Source organism: Microcaecilia unicolor, chromosome 2 (assembly GCF_901765095.1).
Source record: "Microcaecilia unicolor chromosome 2, aMicUni1.1, whole genome shotgun sequence".
NCBI classification, from domain to species: domain Eukaryota; kingdom Metazoa; phylum Chordata; class Amphibia; order Gymnophiona; family Siphonopidae; genus Microcaecilia; species Microcaecilia unicolor.
In genome coordinates this window covers 108,329,321-108,350,290 of record NC_044032.1, presented here as the reverse complement: position 1 = coordinate 108,350,290, position 20,970 = coordinate 108,329,321, and the positions used below count along the sequence as shown (strand labels likewise).

Genomic DNA, 20,970 nt, shown 5'->3' with positions numbered 1-20,970 from the left:
GGAGGGACCGGGGGTTCTGTGGATGCAGAATTTATTTGCCTTTAATACTAGACTATACTTTCTGGGATCATTTCTATAGCGTGTAACTGGAAAGATATGTTGAAAAGTGTTTGGTCTTGCTATACAGGCTAAGTATGTGTGTTAGGGACCCGAGGCTCAATGGAGGCGGAAGAGTGCAATCTCTTGTACTTCCCCCTGAAGCCTGCACTGCTACCCTTATTGAAGTTATTGGGAGTGGAGTAGAGCTGGAGCATGGGGTGGGGTATCAGGTGGCAAGTTTTTCAATTTCAAAAAAGTTGGCAACCCTGGTGCCCACCCATCTGACTTGTTGGCCCACCCAAAAATTGCTTTCTGGCTACGCCACTGGCCGGCACCATTCGATTATGCCCTTCCGCGAGTCTGCCCCTGGTTAGCGGGTTAACTGCAGGAAGCACTCCACATTCTTCGCCCATGCTTTGCCCAGTAGTTCCTCCAAACCAAAAACTTCATTAACGCACACCTTACCATGAGCTAATGGAGTTGTTACTGCAATGGCAGGTTAATGACCTTGCATTAGCTGTTACGGGATCCTTTTACTAAGTCGCGGTAAAAAGTGGCCTATGGTAGTGTAGACCTGTGTATTGGGTTGCGCCAGGCCGGTTTTTACTGCATCTACAAAAAAACATTTTTTTTTTAATAGGACGGAAAAAGGGCCTGTGGTAAAAATGAAACCAGCGTGTGCCCAAAACCAGCCTGAGCCTTTAATGCCACCCATTGATGTAGCAGTAAAGACTCATGCACGGTGACCAATTGGCGCACGCCGAGTGCCAATTACTTTCGGAACCACTGTGCATAGGAGGAAATAAATAATTCATCCAGGCATTATGGGCGCAGTACAAATCTGAAATTACTGCCAGGAGGGTGCACTGGCCTGGCGGTAGTCTCATTTTGTGCCATGCTATGTGCGCATAGAGCCTACCATAGCTTATTAAAAGGGTCCCACAGTGCACTAAACCATGTGTTAACAGCTAACACAGCTTAGTAAAAGGCCTCCTAAATCTTGAATGCTGCCTGCTTCATCCCAGCTGTTTATAGGACGTCGAGCTTGTGAATTGAACCCAAGAAAATGAGCCAGAATAGGAGTGTGGACAGAGGCCCAGAATAGCTGCGGCCCCAGTGTCACCATGAAGCTGATACAGCTGCTTGTGATTTTAAGAAGCACTGTGCTACAATGTTAGTTCGAATTCCTTCTACAACAACATTTATCAAGATTGACTTTCTGGATGTCAATTGGTGTGGAATGAAATTCTTATCACTAAAAGTTACTCATATGCGCTGACTGTCTGTTAATCATTTCAGCTAAATCTAAAAGTGCTTAAAATTATGTATTCATGCGGTGAGATTTAAGTATTGATGAGCAATTTCTTCCCATAAGTAATTTAGAACTGCACCCAGCTACTTTTGAGTTCACAGGTTCTGGATTGAGGGAAGATAATACTGGATTGTATGGCAATTCAGCACTGCATTTGTGACAAATGGCAGGTTTCCAATTCTCTCATTTCGCCGACAGCATACACTCTCACTGGTATTCAGTGCGGGTATGAAACATGTTATCATTTTCACACATTCACTGGGTGATGAAAGCAGCATGCCTAGAATTTAGATTAACACTGAAGGGATTTAAGTTTTGTGCACTGCCGAGTTTCAGTTTTATCAGCTTGTGAGATCAGATCCCCTGCTTTCACAAGAAAAATGCCATGATAGGTTTCTTTTTTGGCTAGGGTCAAATCCGTCTTGCAGGACATGTTATTTAGGTTTAGAATAGTATGTTTAGTCTTGTGAATATTTATTTAGGCTATAAAGAAAAACACTTGTTTAATTGAGATGCTGGGTATTTACAATGTTCGTTATCCTGTCTCATTACAGCTTGTAGAGCTTATCTTTTGCTCCAGAAAATGCTTTAATTTACTTTAATTTCCTAATTTGTTTCTTTCAGGTGAAAGGATGTCCATTGGTTAGTGCGTATCCCATCTAAAAAGCTAACTGAGATGTGAAGGACTTTTTACAGCTGCCATAATTTTTGTTTTGTTTTGCTTTGCTTTGTTTTTTATTGGATTGAAAAAATGAATTCCGACTTGAAAGAAGGCACTGATTGTCAGAAGAGAGTACTCGTGAAAAGTAGCCCGTTTAAATAACTATTTTGGAAGACGCCAAAAATAAATGGACTTGTTATGCTGCGATTCTGGAGTGGAGTTAACTCTCTAGCCCACAGGTAGCCGTCCAAAAAAAGTTTTCACTTTTAAAGTATGGAAACTTTGTGGAAGACGTTGACCTGGATTTTGGGCCTAGTCATGGCTTCATCGGAATTTCACAGTGACAACAGACTGTCTTATAGTTCTCAAGGTAGGAATCAACTGTTTTAGCTGACAAGACATCTGCATTTCACCTATAACAGGACTGTTCCTAGACAAGCTGCATGGCTTTTGGTGACTGAGATCCCAGACTTTTTTTTTTTGGGGGGGGGGGGGGGGGGAATAGAGGTGGTGGTGGAGGAGTTTATCAAAATCATATTTTGTATTTTAATTAGCTGAGAGTCAAAGCAGTGTAGAGTTAATACCTTACCAAAGAATAATTATGATGATAATTTGTATAACTTTTCGGTAAAAAAAAATGGAAGGGGACATGAAAATTGTTTTTTTCATGGAGTGGTAAGAGTGCAGTTTTAAGATCAGTGGTTACCTACGTCAGTTCACTGTAAACAGAATCTTTTATCTGGCTATAAAGTCTTAGACTCTCTTTTATTGAGCTGTCTTAAAGTTTTGCAGTTACCACATATAGGAGCTCTTTTACTAAACTGTGATAAGAAGGCAGAAGCTAACGTGGGGTTTTCTGCTACTGTCTCATACCTTAAAAGGCAGCCACTGCTGTAAACTCCCAGTGTTAGCTACTTATTATGGGTGTGTGCAGGATCTGGGCATGCTGACTATCACAGCTAGTGCATGGGTCATTGCATTGAGACCCGTTCTTTCCAAACCTGTTGGATTTTTAGGATCTCAACAATGAATATGTATGAGATCAGTTTGCTTATTGTGGGGCTTCCATATATGCAGATTGATCTAATGCACATTCATTGTGGATATCCTGAAAACCCATCTGGCTGTGTGTTCCCCAGAACAGTTCTGGGGACGCCTGATTTAGACACACCAGATTGTTGTTTTTTTACTTGGCTATTGCAGAATTTCTCAAGTAGGTGAACTGCTGGATTTGGTCATATATTAACTATGTATTAAAAGTGATTTTTTTTAAAGGCCCCATAAAGTGCTGTTTCTCATATCTAGTTGCCTGATGTGCTAAGCTTTTTCTATTAACATGAAATGGAAGAACCACCTTTGCGATCCTTTTACTAAAGTGTGGTGAAATCTTGTAGTTACTTACTGTACGGTAACTGCAAAACCTCTGCATTAACTGTTGGGGGTGTTCCCAGCATCTGCCCATGCAGATATTGCAGAAAAAGCACATTTACGGTGGGTTAATGCGCAGGGCTGCCGAGAGGCTGGGCCGGGCCCGTGGCAAGGCCGACCCCGGGGCCCTGCTCCTGCTGCCCTCGCCGCCGCTCCCCCCACCCCCCGAGGTCGCCACCGCTCCCCCCGAGATCACCGCAGCCCCCTCCACCCCCTCAACCCCCTCAACCCCTGCCGCTCCCCCCTCTGTCCGCCATCAGCCGGGCCCCCTGCATTGAAATCACAGTCTCACCTCCGTGAAAGCAGCGCTGCAGGCAGCAGAACGCCTTCCTTCGGCCCTCCTTCCTTCCCTGTGTCCCGCCCTCATCTGACGTAACTTCCGTGAGGGCGGGACACAAGGAGGGAAGGAGGGCCGAAGGGAGGCGTTCTGCTGCCTGCAGCGCTGCTTTCATGGAAGTGAGACTGCGATTTCAATGCAGGGGGCAGGTGGGACTGCGGCGCCAGGCCCCCCTTGGAGGCCAGGGCCCAGGGAATTTTGTCTCCCCTGCCCCCCCTCTCGGCAGTTATGTTAATGTGTGATAAATAATGTGGTTGCACTTAACACTATCTGTTGAGATGGCATTAAGGGGGTCTTTTACTAAGCGGCGGTAAGCCCGCTAAGTCAAAATACGAAAGAGCAATCCCATTGCTAGTTATGTTACACTGGCTCCCAATCAAGGCCAGGTTGTTGTTTAAATCTAGCACTCATTTTCAAAATCTTATGTGGCATGTCACCTGACTATATGTTAGACGTGATTGAATTATCACCTAGAAATGCAAGTGCAGAAACCAGAGGCTACCTAACGCTTTCCTCTTACCCAACTGCAGAAACATAACCTACAAATCCATCTATACGGCTGGTTTCAGTTACCTAGGCTCCATATGGGGGAACTCAATTCCACAGGCCATAAGAAGCATCACTGATTATTAATTGTAAGCCATGCTATTCGTGGCACATAATTTCTGCAACTGTAATTGAAATTGCAAAACAACAATGCAACTGCTTTCAACTATCAGTTGTAAGCCACATTGAACCGAAACTTGTTTTGGATAATTGTGGGATATAAGAATGAACAAATGAATGAATAAATAAATAAAAAAAACCCAGAAGTACTGCCAGGCTACCGCAGCAGGTCGGCGGTAGTTCCCACCTCCAGCGCGTGCCATTTCCGGTGCTACAAAAATATTTTTATTTTTGTACTGCCAGTGTTTACCCAGTGGTAATTGGGCAGTGCCACGTGCTGCCCGGTTACCGCCGGATTAGTGCAGGAGCCCTTACCGCCACCTCAATGGGTGGTGCTAAATGCTTCCTCCCGAAATGATTGTACAGCACATGCTTCACTTGCTGCATGGCCATTTCTTAAAATACCCACAGCCTTTTACCTCCTGCGGTAAAAGGGGGCCTCAACATGCGTGAAAAACATGCGCTGATGCCAATGCAGGTCCCCTTTTTGCCGCAGCTTAGTAAAAGGACCCCTAAGTGATCTGTGTTATCTTATCTTCTGCAGTAACAGGACTAGATTCAGGAAATAGGTCTGAAATTTGGGTGCCCCAAAAAATTTGTGCGGAGCACTGTTCTATAAACGGTGCTCTAAGTTTTGCGTTGTTTATTGAAGAGCGCTTAGAGCTGATTTCTGCACCAAACATTGGGCGTGAGGATTTACACCAACTGAAACCTGGTGTAAATCCTGGTGCATAAGATAGATGCAAGTCCACTGAATTGTATATTACTGTGCGTATCTTTAGTGAACGCCCCTTACCAGTCAATGCCCCTCCCATGGCTGCACCCCTTTTGATTTGCGTGCTAAGGGCCCAATTCTTTATATGGTGCCTAAAGTTAATGTGTGTTAGGCAATAAAGCCTAAGTGTATTCTGAATACCCACGTAAATTTATGCACGGTATTTAGAATACACTTAGGCGTAGTTTATGCGACTCAATCTATGCACATCCAGTGGCATAAATTCCTGAACGTAGATTTCTGCGCAGTGGCCCACACTTTATAACAACGCGCATAGATTTTGGAACGCCCACGAAATGACCATTTCCATGCCCCTAACCTTTTTGCCTGCATGTGTTAGAATATAAGCACAGTACTTTACAGAATATGCTTAGCAATGTACCTGTGTAAATTCTAATTTTTGCCAATTAGTGCTTCTTATTGCTTAAGAGCTGTTAATGCTCAACAGCTTGTTAAAACATTTAATCTACGTGCATAGTTAAAGAATATGCCTAGAATTATGCACAGAACTGCGCGTAACTCTAGGTGTGCTATATAGAATCCGGGGATAAGGGACCCTTTTACTAATCTGCTGTAAAAAGTGGCCTGCTGGTTTGGACATGTGAAATTAGCGCTTGCTGGGCCATTTTTTACCATGGCAGTTAAAGAGGCCTTTTTAAAATGAGGCAGTAAATGGCCCTGCGCTAATATTAAAAGTAGAGTGTGGCTATGAGCCCTTAACACCACCTACTTACTTGGCTGTAAGGGCTCACGTGCCAGTGCGGCAGTGCTGTCTATTACCGCCACGAACACCCCCGTGGTAGAAAATAGAAAACTATTTTTTACCGTGGGAAACAGCGTGTGCCAACTTCAGAATTACCACCAGCTGCCTGCGCTACTCTGGAGGTAACATAGAAACATAGAAACATGACTGCAGATAAAGGCCATATGACCCATCCAGTCTGCCCATCCTCTGTAACCCCTAATTCTTCCTGTTCCTAAGCGATCCCACATGCTTATCCCATGCCTTTTTAAATTCTGGAACAGTCCTCGACTCCACCACCTCCACTGGGAGACCATTCCACGTCTCCACCACCCTTTCTGTGAAATAATACTTCCTTAGGTTACTCCTAAGCCTATTCCCTCTTAACTTTGTCGTATGCCCCCTCATTCCAGAGCTCTCCTTCATTTGAAAAAGGCTCTCTTCCTGTACATAAATGCCTTTGAGATATTTAAATGTTTCTATCATATCTCCAGGGACCTGCATACTGCTGTAATGGAGCTGGGTATGACATTTGAGGCTGGCATAGAGGCTGGAAAAATATTTTTTAATTTTTTTGGGGGTGGGAGGGGGTTAGTGATCACTGGGGGAGTAAGGGGAGGTCATCCCCCATTCCATCTGGTGGTCATCTGGTTAGTTCGGGCACCTTTTCGAGCCTTGGTCGTGAAAAAAATTGGACCAAGTAAAGTTGGCCAAATGCACATCAGAGTTGCTCTTCTTTTTTCCATTATCGGCCGAGGGCGCCCATCTCTTAAGCACGCCCCAGTCCCGCCTTCGCTACGCTGCCGATACGCCCCTGTGAACTTTGGTTGTCCCCGCGACAGAAAGCAGTTGAGGATGCCCAAAATCGGCTTTCGATTATGCCGATTTGGGCGACCCATAGAGAAGGACGTCCATCTCCCGATTTGTGTCGGAAGATGGGCGCCCTTCTTTTTCGAAAATAAGCCTGTCAGTGTAACAAACATCAAATTATAAGCAGTTATACAGGATAAAATTAGAAACAGCATTTTACATAAAAGTGGTTATTTCTGTCTTCCATTATCTTGATGCATGAACTTTTTGAAAAGAAAAGTTTTTAATAATTTTTTAAAATAACTGTAATCGTGTACAGATATAACAGCCCTTGGAAGAAGATTCCACCAATTAGTACATTGATAGGAGAAATCAGCAGAGAGAACTGTTTTGTAAACAATCTTTTTACAATTTGCATGACGGAGAATTAGGAATTCTCTGGATCCAGGGATGGAATTACATGTAGGGAAGTCAATCAAAGGGAGCATATGGTCAGGGGCCATACCATAGATAATTTGGAATGCAAAGATACATAATTTGAAGGCAACCCAGGCTTTGATCGGAAACCAGTGTAATGAGTAAAGGATTGGTGATACCTTGTTAAATCATGAACAGTTTACTCCTTTGAAAACTTTTGATAGGGAAAGATTGAAATGCACTAGAAAAGATCTGACCTGGTTGCTCAGTGATAGCACTGCTTGTTTCCTGGGCCAGGACTGTGCTTATTTGGACCAGCCAGGGGTGGGATACTGTGGAGTCAGCCTGCTCAGCCATCACTTAATGGCAAGAACTAGCATCCAGACTTAAGGTCCATGTTACCACATTCCAGAGGGCGCAACACTCAAACTGTTGCTATATAGAATGGGGGGGGGGGGGGGGGGAGGTAGTTTGTTTTTGGACCTGGGGCAATGGAGGGTTAAGTGACTTGCCCAAAGTCACAAGGAGCTGCAGTGGGAATTGAACTCAGGGTGTCAGGATCAAAGCCAGCTGCACTAACTATTAGGCTACTCCTTCAGTTGTGAATGAAGGCTTGTAACACCATTTCTCTCCCCTTCAATCGGTTCAAAATTCTGCTGCATCACGCATCACTTATATTCCGCCGGTGTCACTATGCTCATATTAGCCCCTGTCCTCCAGTTACTTCATTGTCTCCCTATCCATTTCTGCATACAGTTCAAACTCATCTTATTGACTTACAAGTGCATTCACTCTGCACTTAAATTCACCAGACCTCCAGGCCTTGTGTTTGGGGGGGGGGGGGGGGGGGGGGGGGGGAAGCTTAGATTTGACAGGAGAAAATCCCAAACCTGTCAAACCTCTTCTGCTGTTTGACAGGTCAGGGCTTTCTTTGACAGCCTGGACCTGTCAAACAACTTCTGCAGGAGGATTATGCCTTGGGCACATGCCCAGACCCAATCCTCTCGCAGACCAAGGCACAGTCCTCCCACAGAAGTACCCCTATGATCAGAGCTAATAGCACATATAAATTTGCATGCTGTCAGCTTTGATCATAGGGGCATTATAGCCCCTCACTGTTCCAGCATTATTTTTAGAGTGCTTTTTGGAACAGTACGGGGCTTCTGATCCTCGGCACCTCAATGGGTGGTGGTAAGTGCTTTCTCCCGCATGGCCACACAATAAGTGTAATCTTACAGCATGGCCATTTTGTGTTTTTTGGGGGGAGGGGGCATTTTACCTGCTACGGTATAAAGGGCCCTGGCGCGCGGGAAAAACAGCCCCCACCACTAAGGCAGGGCCCTTTTTACAACATCTTGGTAAAAGGACCCCCTTAATGATTAGATTCTTTTGATAGCTCAGTCAGTACAAAGCCTCGTCTGGTATTTTGGTTAAAAATGTTATGTAAATAAGAGAAATAATGGAAGCCTTTGAATCTCCATTTCCCCCTTTGTTTTATCTTTTTTTATTTCAGTCATAAATGAGTTACAAATATAAATACATCTGCTAAAGCTGATTCTGAACTGATGGCCTCTCTTTATCTCTACTGTTTGGTCATGAATTTGAATCCAGACAAAGGACATTTCCCCAATAGTTCTTTTGTACATGGGTCTATGGTCGTTTTTTTGTTCAGTTTAACACTTTTTTTGCTCATGGATGTGATTGTATTATTTTTCTTATGTAGCCATTAAAAGTTAAATATGTGGAGGGTAATGCAGCAGCAGGGCACCTAGCATAAGAGGGTAGGCAGGTGCCTATTAAGTCTTTTCTATAAAGAAAAGTAGACGCCTACTTTTCTGTATAGAATCCAGTGCAAGTGGCAGAGAACACACCTACATTTAAGGTGCGATCACTTACACACCCTGTGGTTAGTGTAGATGCTCCCACCTAGATATTATTGGGGGGAGAGGATTATGGACTGCATTCTAAATATGGCACAAAAACCCCCTAAGCTTAGCACTGTTCTATAAATCTCACCTAAAGTTATGCATGGCTTATACCATATGTGTAGTGCCGTTCCTGTGACTAAATTTAGTCATGGCCATTTACGCCAACTAAAACCTGGTGTAAAAGTGCGCAGCTAATTTAGGTGCGGATTGGGCATTTTCTATAACTGCATAAATTTTAGGAACGCCCATGACCCATACATGTCCCTCCCATGGCTACACTGCCTTTTGAGATCTTAGAGATCTGATTTACATGCATTGCTTTATAGAATACGCTTAGCGAGTAATGCACGTAAATCCTAATTAGTGCCAGTTAGTACCGATAAATGCTTGTTAGCATCCATAGAAAAGAGAGCTGCAATAATTACATTCTGGAGAATTGAAAGCAAGACTAAAAAACAGATGGACATAGGTGTTATTGCTGATCTGGAGTCAGATACGCTGAGGCCTAGGAAAGCAAATAGGCAGGCGATTCTCAAGATCCAGCACGGAATAGAAAGAAAGATGTGAATTGCCAATGGCAATGTTGAAAAAAATAATTTATTCCCCACATTATTTAAAATAGGCCCGACACAGCCGCGTTTCGCCTTCCTACAGGGCTGCGTCAGGGGCTAGCTTATAACAATTCAGTGGTGCAGTAAAACCAGTCCTACCTACTGGACTAAAACAACTCCTCTCCTGAGAAGCAGCAGCAGCATTTCATGGTGAATCTGAAAGGAGTTGTTTTAGTCCAGTAGGTAGAATTGGTTTTACTGCACCATTGGGTTGTTATATGCTAGCCCCTGACGCAGCCCATTAGGAGGGCGAAACACGGCTGTGTCGGGCCTATTTTAAATAATGTGGTGAATATATTATTTTTCTCAACATTGCCATTGGCAATTCACATCTTTTTTTCTATTCCACGCTGAGGCCTAGGACAGAAACTAAGGATTAGACTTAGCCGATGCCAAGTACCCTGAAGCTCTGCCTCAGTGACAGTCAGCTTTGAGAAGGAGTCCCCTTGTAGAGTAATTGCCCTGCTTGATACCCTCTAAAAAATGAGATACAGAATGATAGTTTGGAATCAAGGAAAGACACCAGGGTTTTGTACAGAGAAGAATTAACCATATAAAAATCCTTTTCAATAGATGGACCCAAATGTAAAATTTGATTAAAAATTGTTTTGTGCTTTGCAAAATCTAATGTATAAGAACTCAAGCCATTCATAATGTAAATGGGTAACAAAGCATGTCATTTTTGTCAAGAATTTGGTGATCAGTTTGCTATGTTCTGTTATATTTTCTTTTCCTTTTCTTTTCCACTCACCTTCTGGTCTGACCTACATACAAAGAGGAATTCCTATCTTATCTTAAACACTATCAACTAACAGTGCCAGTAAGAGTTGATCAACATGGAGCCTTCCTCAGCTTTACTGTGAAAAATGATCAGCACCCAAGGAGGAGGAGAAGGAGTACAGACCCTATTGACCAAGAACAGGCCACATCTAAATTATTTTTTAAACTCTCTGCCTATGGCAAGCACTTTTATTTAAACCTGACTTTGAACACAGATTTGGTTTCCAAACACTTTACAGTAGAATACTGGAGGAGAGGTGGACCAGAATGGAAACACAATTTTATAAACAACTGTCATTACATAGGATACTTGCAGGACCAAGATAGGACAACTAGAGTGGCTTTGAGCAACTGTAATGGCTTGGTGAGTATACTTTCTGTTTTAATGTTTAATGAGCAAATGGTGTTTTATGCCACATCATCTGGTGTTTTACCTCAGAGTGCATAGAAACAAATTCTGTGTTGATATGAGATCTACAGAAGGAACTGAGATAGAAATCCAAGCACTTGAAATGCAGTAAACTCTTAAGATGGAAATTCTGTAAGTGGGCTCCTCCTTTTGGGTGCTCCGATGCAGTGCGTTGAGCACCTACTCTGTAACTGTCTTTGGGTGCTCAGATACTGCTACAGAATACTAGCATAACCCACCATCAGTGGGCCTTACATTTACTACTACTACTATTTAGCATTTCTATAGCGCTACAAGGCGTATGCAGCGCTGCACAAACATAGAAGAAAGACAGTCCCTGCTCAAAGAGCTTACAATCTAATAGACAAGAAATAAAGTAAGCAAATCAAATCAATTAATGTGTACAGGAAGGAGGAGAGGAGGGTAGGTGGAGGCGAGTGGTTACAAGTGGTTACGAGTCAAAAGCAATGTTAAAGAGGTGGACTTTCAGTCTAGATTTAAAGGTGGCCAAGGATGGGGCAAGACGTAGGGGCTCAGGAAGTTTATTCCAGGCGTAGGCCCCCACAGTTGTACCAGCCATAGATTATTAATGGCGGGAAGGGGGTGGGGCTGGAGACTGTTCCCTCTAAGCTGTGGGAGTCCTTCAACAGATGTGGTGCTTCAATTTTGTATTTTTAATTACTAGGGACAGGCAGGTTCCCTGGAGTCCTGCAAAGTTTGTCTGTCCCTCACTATTGAAAATGTGGTAGTGAAACAGCGCCCCCCCCCCCCCACTGGCAGAACTATAGGTGGAGGACTCCCACTCAGTTTAGGGGAAACAGTGGCCTGGAGCAGGGAAACCACAATGCAGATATACATAATTAACTGATTCTTTGAATGATTGTGCCTTTACCACTTTTACTGGAGTTCCTTTCTTTTTCTTACTGCCTTTTTAATTTCATTGTAAATAGCTTTGATTTGATTTCCAAATCGGGCAGTATAGTAAGTTTTGATAAACGATAAACCAGCCATTCCCAGCCCAGTCCTCGGGGCACACCTAGTCCCATCGGGTTTTCATAATATTCACAATGAGGATTCATGAGTTAGATTTGCATGTAATTGAAGCAGTGCATGCAAATCTAGCTCATGCATATTCATTGTAGATATCCTGAAAACCCAATGGGACTAGGTGTGCCCCGAGGACTGGGTTGGGAATGGTTGCATTAAGCAATAAGGGCAAGCATAACTTAACTGTATTCTGTAAGTTACACACGCAACATGGAGCCCTGCCCATGCTCTGCCCACATGTATACCTCCTTGCAATTGTGTACCATAGCAACTACGTGTGCTCTTATAGAACAGTGCTTAGGGCACTTATGCATGTAGAATTGCCCTTCACACCTGTAGCCAGTTATATGTAATGAATCATCTGGCTGCTTAGGCATCTACTGGATATGTCAGGTTATTTGCCTGCAGAAAAAGAGCAGTATAGCCAGCAAGGCACTTCCAAGAAAATAACAGGAGGACGACTAAATAAGAAGAAAAACTTTATTCTTGAACAGACCCGTCACAGCACTGTGTTTTGGCAAAATGCCTGCCTCAGGGGTCTGTCTGAGAGGTTACAATCAAATGTGACCTATGCTGGTCAATGGGAATGCTGTCTTTAAAAGACGCGGTAAGTGTAAAAGCCAGAAAGTCTGGTCAAGACTCTCAAGCATAGCAAAGCCTGGCATTTTGCCTTAACTGTGATGTTCAATTATTTTTAACATTTATCACTTTAAAGAAGAAAGTTTATAAACCTCCGTTGCCTCAGATTGTAAGCCCTCTGGGCACAGGGGAATAAATATCTGCTGTAACTGAATGTAACTTGCCTTGAGCTACTATTGGAAAAGGCATGAGCTAAATCCAAATCCTTTTATTTTCTAAGGCAAACTCTTATAGTTGTCCTTGTAAATTTCCAGTCAGTAAAATCAGCTTCCATTGAGTAAACTCTCTGTCAATCAGTTTTTATCTATTTGGATCACAGAGAACAAACTCATGGGAGAAATGGGGAAAAATTCTTATCTATAAGACTTCTGCCATTATCTTAAAAAGATCAAATGAGTAAGTACAGAGTTGCCAAAGATACTAGACTGTTTATCAACTTTCTTCCCAATTGTTTCTATTTTAAAATGACAAAGGTTAAAAATGATTGAAGGTCACAGTTATAGGGCCAACTTGATCATTCATTTCTGCAGTTGTTGGACAAATCCATGGCTTTGTGATTTCCTCATAACATCGAGAGAATTCTGAGAATTCATGATAACGTAACGTACAAAATCATTATATACCATATCAAATCAAAAGGTAGAACTATTTACAACGTAGTAGAACAATTATGAAATTAAAATACAAATTCATAAGACAAAAAATAAATCATACAACAGTAAAAAACTAATTCAGAGAACATCAAAATACAAATTTAAGAAAAGAATTTAGTAAACAACCAAAACTTAAGTAGTTTACAAAACTTCAGAAAAGTTCAGTCTAATTTCAAAAGACAAAGCATTCTGAATAGGAACTGCTGCAAAAGCAAAAAGTCTCTTAGTAGATGAGGCTAACCTAAGTTTAAGAAAGAAAGGAAACTGTAACTTATTAACATGAATTTGCGTAGTTGTGATTTTAGAAGGTTGTACAGCAACTAAAGAAGAAGGATATTCAGGGCAAAGACCATTCATGGTCTTAAAAACCAAACAGAGATTTAAATTGAATTGTGGCCTTAACTGGTAACCAGTGAAGGGCCTTTATCAAAGGAGTAACATGATCAAACTTAGTATTATGAAAAAGTAATCAAGCAACAGTATTCTGAAATAAGATTTAGAAGATAGGCCCAAATAAAGGGAATTACAATTGCCAATTTTTGAGGGAATCAAAGCCTGAGCCTGAGCATTTATCTGATGTAGAGTGCTAGTTATGAAGCCTGATTGTGCAGAGGTCATCTAGGTAAGAAAATGGACCTCCAAGTCTGGACATTCACAATTTGTTGAATATTTTACAAAAGCCTCATTGAACCCGGAACATTTGGTAAAATACATAGAACAGTGGATCCTAACCCAGCCTTTGAGAAACCCCTAGCTAGTTGGGTTTTCAGGATCCCCACAATGAGTGTGTAGGAAAGAGTTCTGCTTGCAGTGCATGCAGCCATTTTACAAAGAAACTGTTAAAAGAAAAAAAAATCAGCAGCATTCAGGGCTGCACATGTAGTTTCTGTCACTTAGATGAGCAAATGGCAGATTTTACAAATCTTCATGTCATGGAGGAGCCAATTAAAATGTCAAGTTCCATAACTCAAACTTTTGGCTTTTTGAGGTGGTTCCAAATGCTAGACAGGTGAGTACGATTGCTAGCTAAATCATTCCTCCAAACCTGAGGTACAAATGGCAACATTTTCAGTTGTTTTAGAAAATACATGTATATTAGGAAGGGCCACACAAACCATGGCTAGAACAGGCCTCCTTGAAATCGTTCTATGGCACATGTGTGTGTGTGTATGTGTGTGTGTGTGTATATGTATATATATATATATATATATATATATATATATATATATATAGATAGATAGATAGATAGATAGATAGATAGATAGATATCTCTCTCTCTCTTTCTCTCTCTCTCTCTCTTTATATATATATATATATATATAGATAGATATCTCTCTCTCTCTTTCTCTCTCTCTCTCTCTTTATATATATATCTATATATATATATATAGATATAGATATAGATATAGATATATAGATATATATAGATAGATTGATCTATCTATCTATCTATCTATCTATCTATCTATCTATCTATCTATCTATCTATGTGTGTAAGTAGTGACTTTTCTAAAATTGCTACGTAGATGTGGCTATTTACAGGTGTAAATTGGTTCTTTACAATGCAAAGATCACCTAATCTTTCTAAGATCTCCAAAATGTATTGTTAGTCCATTAAAAATGTATCACCCACAAATTATTGTTGACCTTTATTTCTCTAGCATCACAAGTAAACTAGAAGCCAGCCCTAACATCTTTTCGTTGCCTTCTTCTCAATAATGTTTTCTTTTTATTTTTTCTGAACAAGCATGGCGTTATTGTTACAGAAGATGAAGAGTACTTTATTGAGCCTTTAAACAACACAACTGACAATTCCAATTATTTCAATAAAGAAAATGGTCATCCTCATGTTATTTACAAAAAGTCCGCTGTGCATCAAATATACTCAACCAGTCTCTCCCACTGTGATGTTACAGGTAAATAAATTTGTACTCTTTTTAAATAGCACTGTAGTGTTCTGTATTATATTACATATATAAATGATGATTAAATAAAGTAATGGAACTTGCTTATTTTCTTTTCTCAAGTCTACTGTGTACAGCAAGACAACATCCCTCTGTTTTTCTAATCGTAGGAGAATCGGCTTCAGACACTCAGTGAGCGAATCATAAAATATGTAGCTCACTGACTCTAACCGGTGGCTTCCATTGTAGTATAATAAGCCTACCTCGAGTATCCTCATTAGCCTGAAACTTCTACTTTTTCTTTTTTTCTTTTTTCGTGTCGCTTTATAATATTCTATTTAAAAGGTACACTTATCTGCTGCTTCCCATATAGGACTTCCGGTACGCCCTACAGCGAGCTCCCGTTTCGCCACCAGCTTCATAAGGAGCAGTACCGTTTCAAATTTGAGACCTTCCTATACTTTCAAACTTGACGCTGCAAGTTTGAAAGTATAGGAAGGTCTCAAATTTGAAACGGTACTGCTCCTTATGAAGCTGGTGGCGAAACGGGAGCTCGCTGTAGGGCGTACCGGAAGTCCTATATGGGAAGCAGCAGATAAGTGTACCTTTTAAATAGAATATTATAAAGCGACACGAAAAAAGAAAAAAAGAAAAAGTAGAAGTTTCAGGCTAATGAGGATACTCGAGGTAGGCTTATTATACTACAATGGAAGCCACCGGATATATAAATGATGGCAATTAAAGATGTGTCTGTTTCATACATATGATATGATGCTGGATATCCTTTCAGATTATTTTTTTTTCTATATTGCCATTTTGGCTGTTCTGAGATGCAATCTCAGCAAACTTCTGATGTATTCTATATCTAGAAAAGATCAGGATTTTGCATAACCACTAATGGATAATTAACCAAAAATAATTTATTAGCAAATGACACTCCTAGTTCTTTCTCTTCTCTTAGCCCCCAATGCCTATCTTTCTCTATTCCTTCTCTCCTTTCTCCCCACCTTACTGTGTCTTCATGTGACATTATAAGAAGCAAACAAAATACCCAATGCTCTCATGAATTGTTTAATATCTTTATTGGTCCTGGAATTTACATCATGTTTTCTTTGGTGTAAATGGAGATTTAGGCACTGAAATATTAATAAGTGTATTCTAGAATCAACGCCTAAATCTAGGCACTGATTATAGAATATGCTTAGTTGGCACTGATCTCAGCATACATTTGATTGACATACACTGCCTCTATTATTTGCAAATCTCTTCCATGCATATTCATTGTGGATATCCTGAAAACCTGACTGGCAGGGGGTATTCCAGGACTGGACTTGGGGAAACACTGATCTAGATAATCTATCTGTTGAGAGGACACTATGGGGTTGTTCTCAAAATGTTGCCTAAAATTAGGCACCTAAAGTGTATGAGCTAAGTGCAAATTCTATAATGGCAATCACACACCATTATAGAATCCTAGTATAAGTCCACAGTTGCATGCCTACGGTAGCTTAATGGCTTCTGTCATTGAGGCTCATAACTGGCTCATAACTGAGTGCTAGGTATGCCCCTAACCGCCCCCCCCCCACATGCTCCTTCCATGTTCTCACCCTTTAATAGTTGCACTAAAGAAATTATGCACTATTCCCCTGATATTCAAGACTCTTTAACTGGCCAAGAATGGCTGTGGACTGGTTGCCTTCTTGTTTGCTCAAATTCTAGATCATGCAACTTCAAGGTGTACCTTGGATGGGCATGGGTAGGTTAGGGGCATGCTAGGCGCATGGGTTGTAACTGCCTACTGTTAGGCATGAGCATTTATGCCAGCTATTGAGGACTTACACTAGTATCCTGTAACGGCAGTTGCATGCACAGTTGCTGTTATAGAATTTGCGTTTAGACTGCATCATCCTGGCATCTCAATCTCAGTGACGTTTAGAGAATTTACCTCCATGTAATAAACTTATATTTCAATAGAAGGCAGGTCTTCTTTCTTGATTCAAAGGTTTGGGTGTTCTCTGGAAACTTACATAGGCGCGATCTCTTATGACTGGCATAAATGGTGATGCCTAAATGCGGCAGCTGGGTGTGTAAATACAGTAATAGTTGAAATGCCCCTGACCCACCCATGCCCATAGGCGGTCGGTGGCCCAACTGTTTGGGGAGGCTAAAGGGGGCGGGGTTAGGGGTGGAGCCTGGGGTAGAGCTTATATCCACAATTGACAACACAGAAAAAATAATTAGTAAAAATAAAATACCTTTTATTAAATTTAGATATTAGATATGTATTGTATGTCAAAGAATAAAGTGGTTACTCAAAGCATACACTAACCACAATCACTCAACTGTAAAACACTATGCACAAATTTGTGCAAAAACACACTCAGAACCTTACTGTACCATAACACTAGGCAGACCCTAATACACCAATATACCACCCATATGGAAAATACAGACCGTCAACAATATGAAACAAGGGATCATAATATCACAATTCTCATGTAGAGCCACAAAACACCCTTTTAGGGTGGATAGTGTTCACAATGAGCTCCTTTTATTAATGACCATATGTAGATCCTTCAAGAGGTAGTGTGTCATGATTTAGGCTCCACACCCTTTCTGATGTTTTGGTGCCACCTCAGTAAGGCCAACATACAATGTCTCCACTGCAAAACACTATACACAAACTTGTGCAAAAACGCACTCATAACCTTATCAAACCATAACAGCACTAATTCCAAGGACAGGACGAGCTACAACCTTATGCGTGGAAAGGCAGCACTATAATTACACCGGGCTCTAAAACACCAGTACACAACCTAATGAAACAAAAACAAAACAAAAAGGGTTGCAAATAATACTACACACTAGCAGAATACTGCACCTTGATCACACATGAAAAACACATGACACAACAGATATGAAGGCAAAATACTGAACTGGAAAGTTACCTCCAGACGTCAGACTCAGCATGCAGCAATACTAGAAAAATTGAAACTTACATGCAAAATATCACAGATGCACATTTCCAAAAGCTGACATATTCCAGTTAATAAATTCTGAATAAAATACTTTTTTCTACCTTTGTTGTCTGATCATTTAGTTTTTCTATTCGTCTGACAGCTAGGGTCTCCCCCAGTTTCTCCCCTGCAGCTTCTCTCTCTCTTGCTCATGTCCCCTCTTTCTCTCCCCATTTCCACTCATCTCTCTCTCTGTACCCCTCTTCCATCCAGCATCGTCTCTCTGGCTCTTCCCTGCTCTTTTGCATGTCCCTGGCTCTCCCCTGCACTTTTCCACGTTCTCTCTCTCTCCTCCAGCGTCCTCAGTCACTTCCCTTACATAGATAAAAGATGATATACAATGCCAGTTATAATAAAACCTCTCCAGTGTGTGTCTCTGTGTATGAAACAATGAGATAGTGTGGTACATACATTGTGGATAAAAACTGACTACTGCAAAAATGTTGTGGCCAACACATTCCAGGGAGAAATGATCTTGGAAGCTTACCCTTCACTTTTCTTTCACATGTAACCATCTGCATTTTAACATATAGAAACTGGGGGATGGGAGCTTAAAAGAATGAATCTTGCACCCATTCATGTTCAGTCTTCTCCCCATCTACACAACCAACCTTACTCAGTGATACATTCAATCCCAGTATCTACTCATGCCTGCTGTGCATATGGAATTGTTTACATTTCTCTCAGAAGATGTCCAGTGCTGCAAAGTCAATCTTACAGGAAGTAGATTCTATAAACTGCTCACCAAAGAGGAAATTTATTCAACTTAAAATCACATTTTCTTTTTCTGGTAGCTCTGAGGTGAAAGGATGAGAGAGCTTATGTATACAAGTTTCATGCCTTGTAACATTTAGCAATTTCATGCAGGTGCTTTCTCGAGACCATATAACAAGACCTGCTTCTTTTTCTTTCACACATTGCAATTTGCTAGCACATAGGTAGTCCCTGACAGGAAAGGAATGAGGTCACACCAATTAACTCTCCGGATCCTGTGATTAATTTATAGTGCTTACCATTTGCAGCCATTTTCTCTCCCTCCGGGGCGGGCCTCTTTACAGCACAAGAACAAAAAGAAGCGCGGAGCCGCAGCATCCTTCAGGCATGCGCTGTCGGCTGTGCCGGTCCTCTGCTTCCGGAATGGGAAAATGACGTCAGTGGGGGCAGAGTTGACAGCGCTGCGGCCCCGCGCTTCTTTTGTTCTAATGATGGTTGTTCACAGAAGCAGCGGCAGTGGCTTGCTCAACGCAGTGCTTGTTCCTGCCGCTGCTCAAGAGAAGCAGCGGAAGAATCCAGCGGGACGGGAGTCTTGGCTTATCGGGACAAGAGGCAGGCGGGGAAGGTCACAGCTGGGCTGGGGAGGCTTAGCCTCCCCAAGTCTCTTATACGGGGCGCCTATGCCCATGCCCCTCCAATGGTAATGCCCCCTTTAGATTTGTGTGTGACAGCAATTAGGTGCATTGGGCCAGATTCTGTATAAGGCACATAAAAAATCTGCGCGGTAAACAATTCTGGCCAAGTGTATTCTATAAGCGGCACCTAGATTTAGGTGCGATATATAGAATAAGCTTACTTGATATCCAGGCGCCTAAAACTACATGCTTCCATTTACACCAATGAAAATTTGACGTAAATCCCTAGGTGTAGATTTATGCTCGCTGGGCCATATTCTATAACTTCACATGTAAATTTTGGAACGTCCACAAAATGCCCATTTCCACGCCTATAACCACACCCCTTTTGAACTGCATGCATTAGAATTTAGGCGCAGTTCATTACAGAATATGCTTAGCGAGTTGTGTGCATAAATTCTAATTATTGCCAATTAGTGCTCATTATTGCTTGTTAGGTGCTGTTATCAATGCTGATTAACTTGTTAAGACAATTAAATTATGCGCATTGTTATGGAATATGCTTAGCTTTTAATGTGGAATACTTGGCGCGATATATAGTATCTGGAAGTCTGTGTATGGAATAGAAGCATAAGTGTGTTACATGCAACTGCAAATTAAAACCAATTAGTGCTTGTTAATGGCAATTATTGGTCTTTATCACCAATTAGGTGCTGATTTGGGCCAGGTTAGTAAGGTTTTACTAAGGTGTGCTGAAAAGTGGCCTGCGCTGGTGTAGACAAGAGCATTGGACGTACGCAGGTTAATTTTTCAGCGCACCTGCAAAAAGGCCTTTTTTTTGTTAGCTGAAAATGGACGTGCGGTAAAATAAAAATTGGCCCGTGTCCATTTTGGGCCTGAGACCTTACCACCACCCATTGACTTAGTGGTAAGGTCTCACGTGTTAATCAGGCGGTAATTGTCAGCGCGCATACGGAAACTTTCTGGCGTGCACAGTGGGCGTACGTAAAAAATGAAATTACTGCCCGGGCCACACAGTAACTGGGGGGTAGTTCCGAATTGACGCGCGTTGGGCACGCATAGATGCCTATGCGGCTTAGTTAAAGGGCCCCTATGTAACTTGCCCTATTCTGTAACTGTGCGTCTAACTTTTGGTGCCATATATAGAATTTTGGGGATAAGGGACTTTAGCACATACCTTATAGAGTAGTGCCTAGCACCTTGCATGTGTAAATAGAAATTATTGGCTCCTCTGATGCACATAAGCGCTACTATTAATTATGCGCGAACTTGGCGCCTAACAGTAGGTACCAGGTTGTAGAATGAAAGGGTTAATGATTAGCATGTGAAAAAGTTTTCAAGAAAGAAGTGTTTATAGAGCAAAGTTTAATGATCTCCCTAATGTAACCTTTATATCTTAAGTGCTTTGAGAGAATCCTGTCTAGA

At 41.6% G+C, this 20,970-nt stretch overlaps 1 protein-coding gene across 1 annotated transcript in view; it reads left to right on the top strand.

Annotated features, from left to right (window-relative positions):
* Nucleotides 1-20,970, top strand: part of ADAMTS6 (ADAM metallopeptidase with thrombospondin type 1 motif 6) — a 648,820-nt gene that overhangs the window by 34,499 nt on the left and 593,351 nt on the right. The window contains exons 2-4 of the mRNA XM_030193183.1: nucleotides 1,976-2,382; nucleotides 10,503-10,870; nucleotides 15,002-15,170. Of these exons, the coding sequence (XP_030049043.1) occupies nucleotides 2,286-2,382; nucleotides 10,503-10,870; nucleotides 15,002-15,170 (634 nt within the window). The 5' untranslated portion in view covers nucleotides 1,976-2,285. The remainder of the gene's footprint in view (nucleotides 1-1,975; nucleotides 2,383-10,502; nucleotides 10,871-15,001; nucleotides 15,171-20,970) is intronic.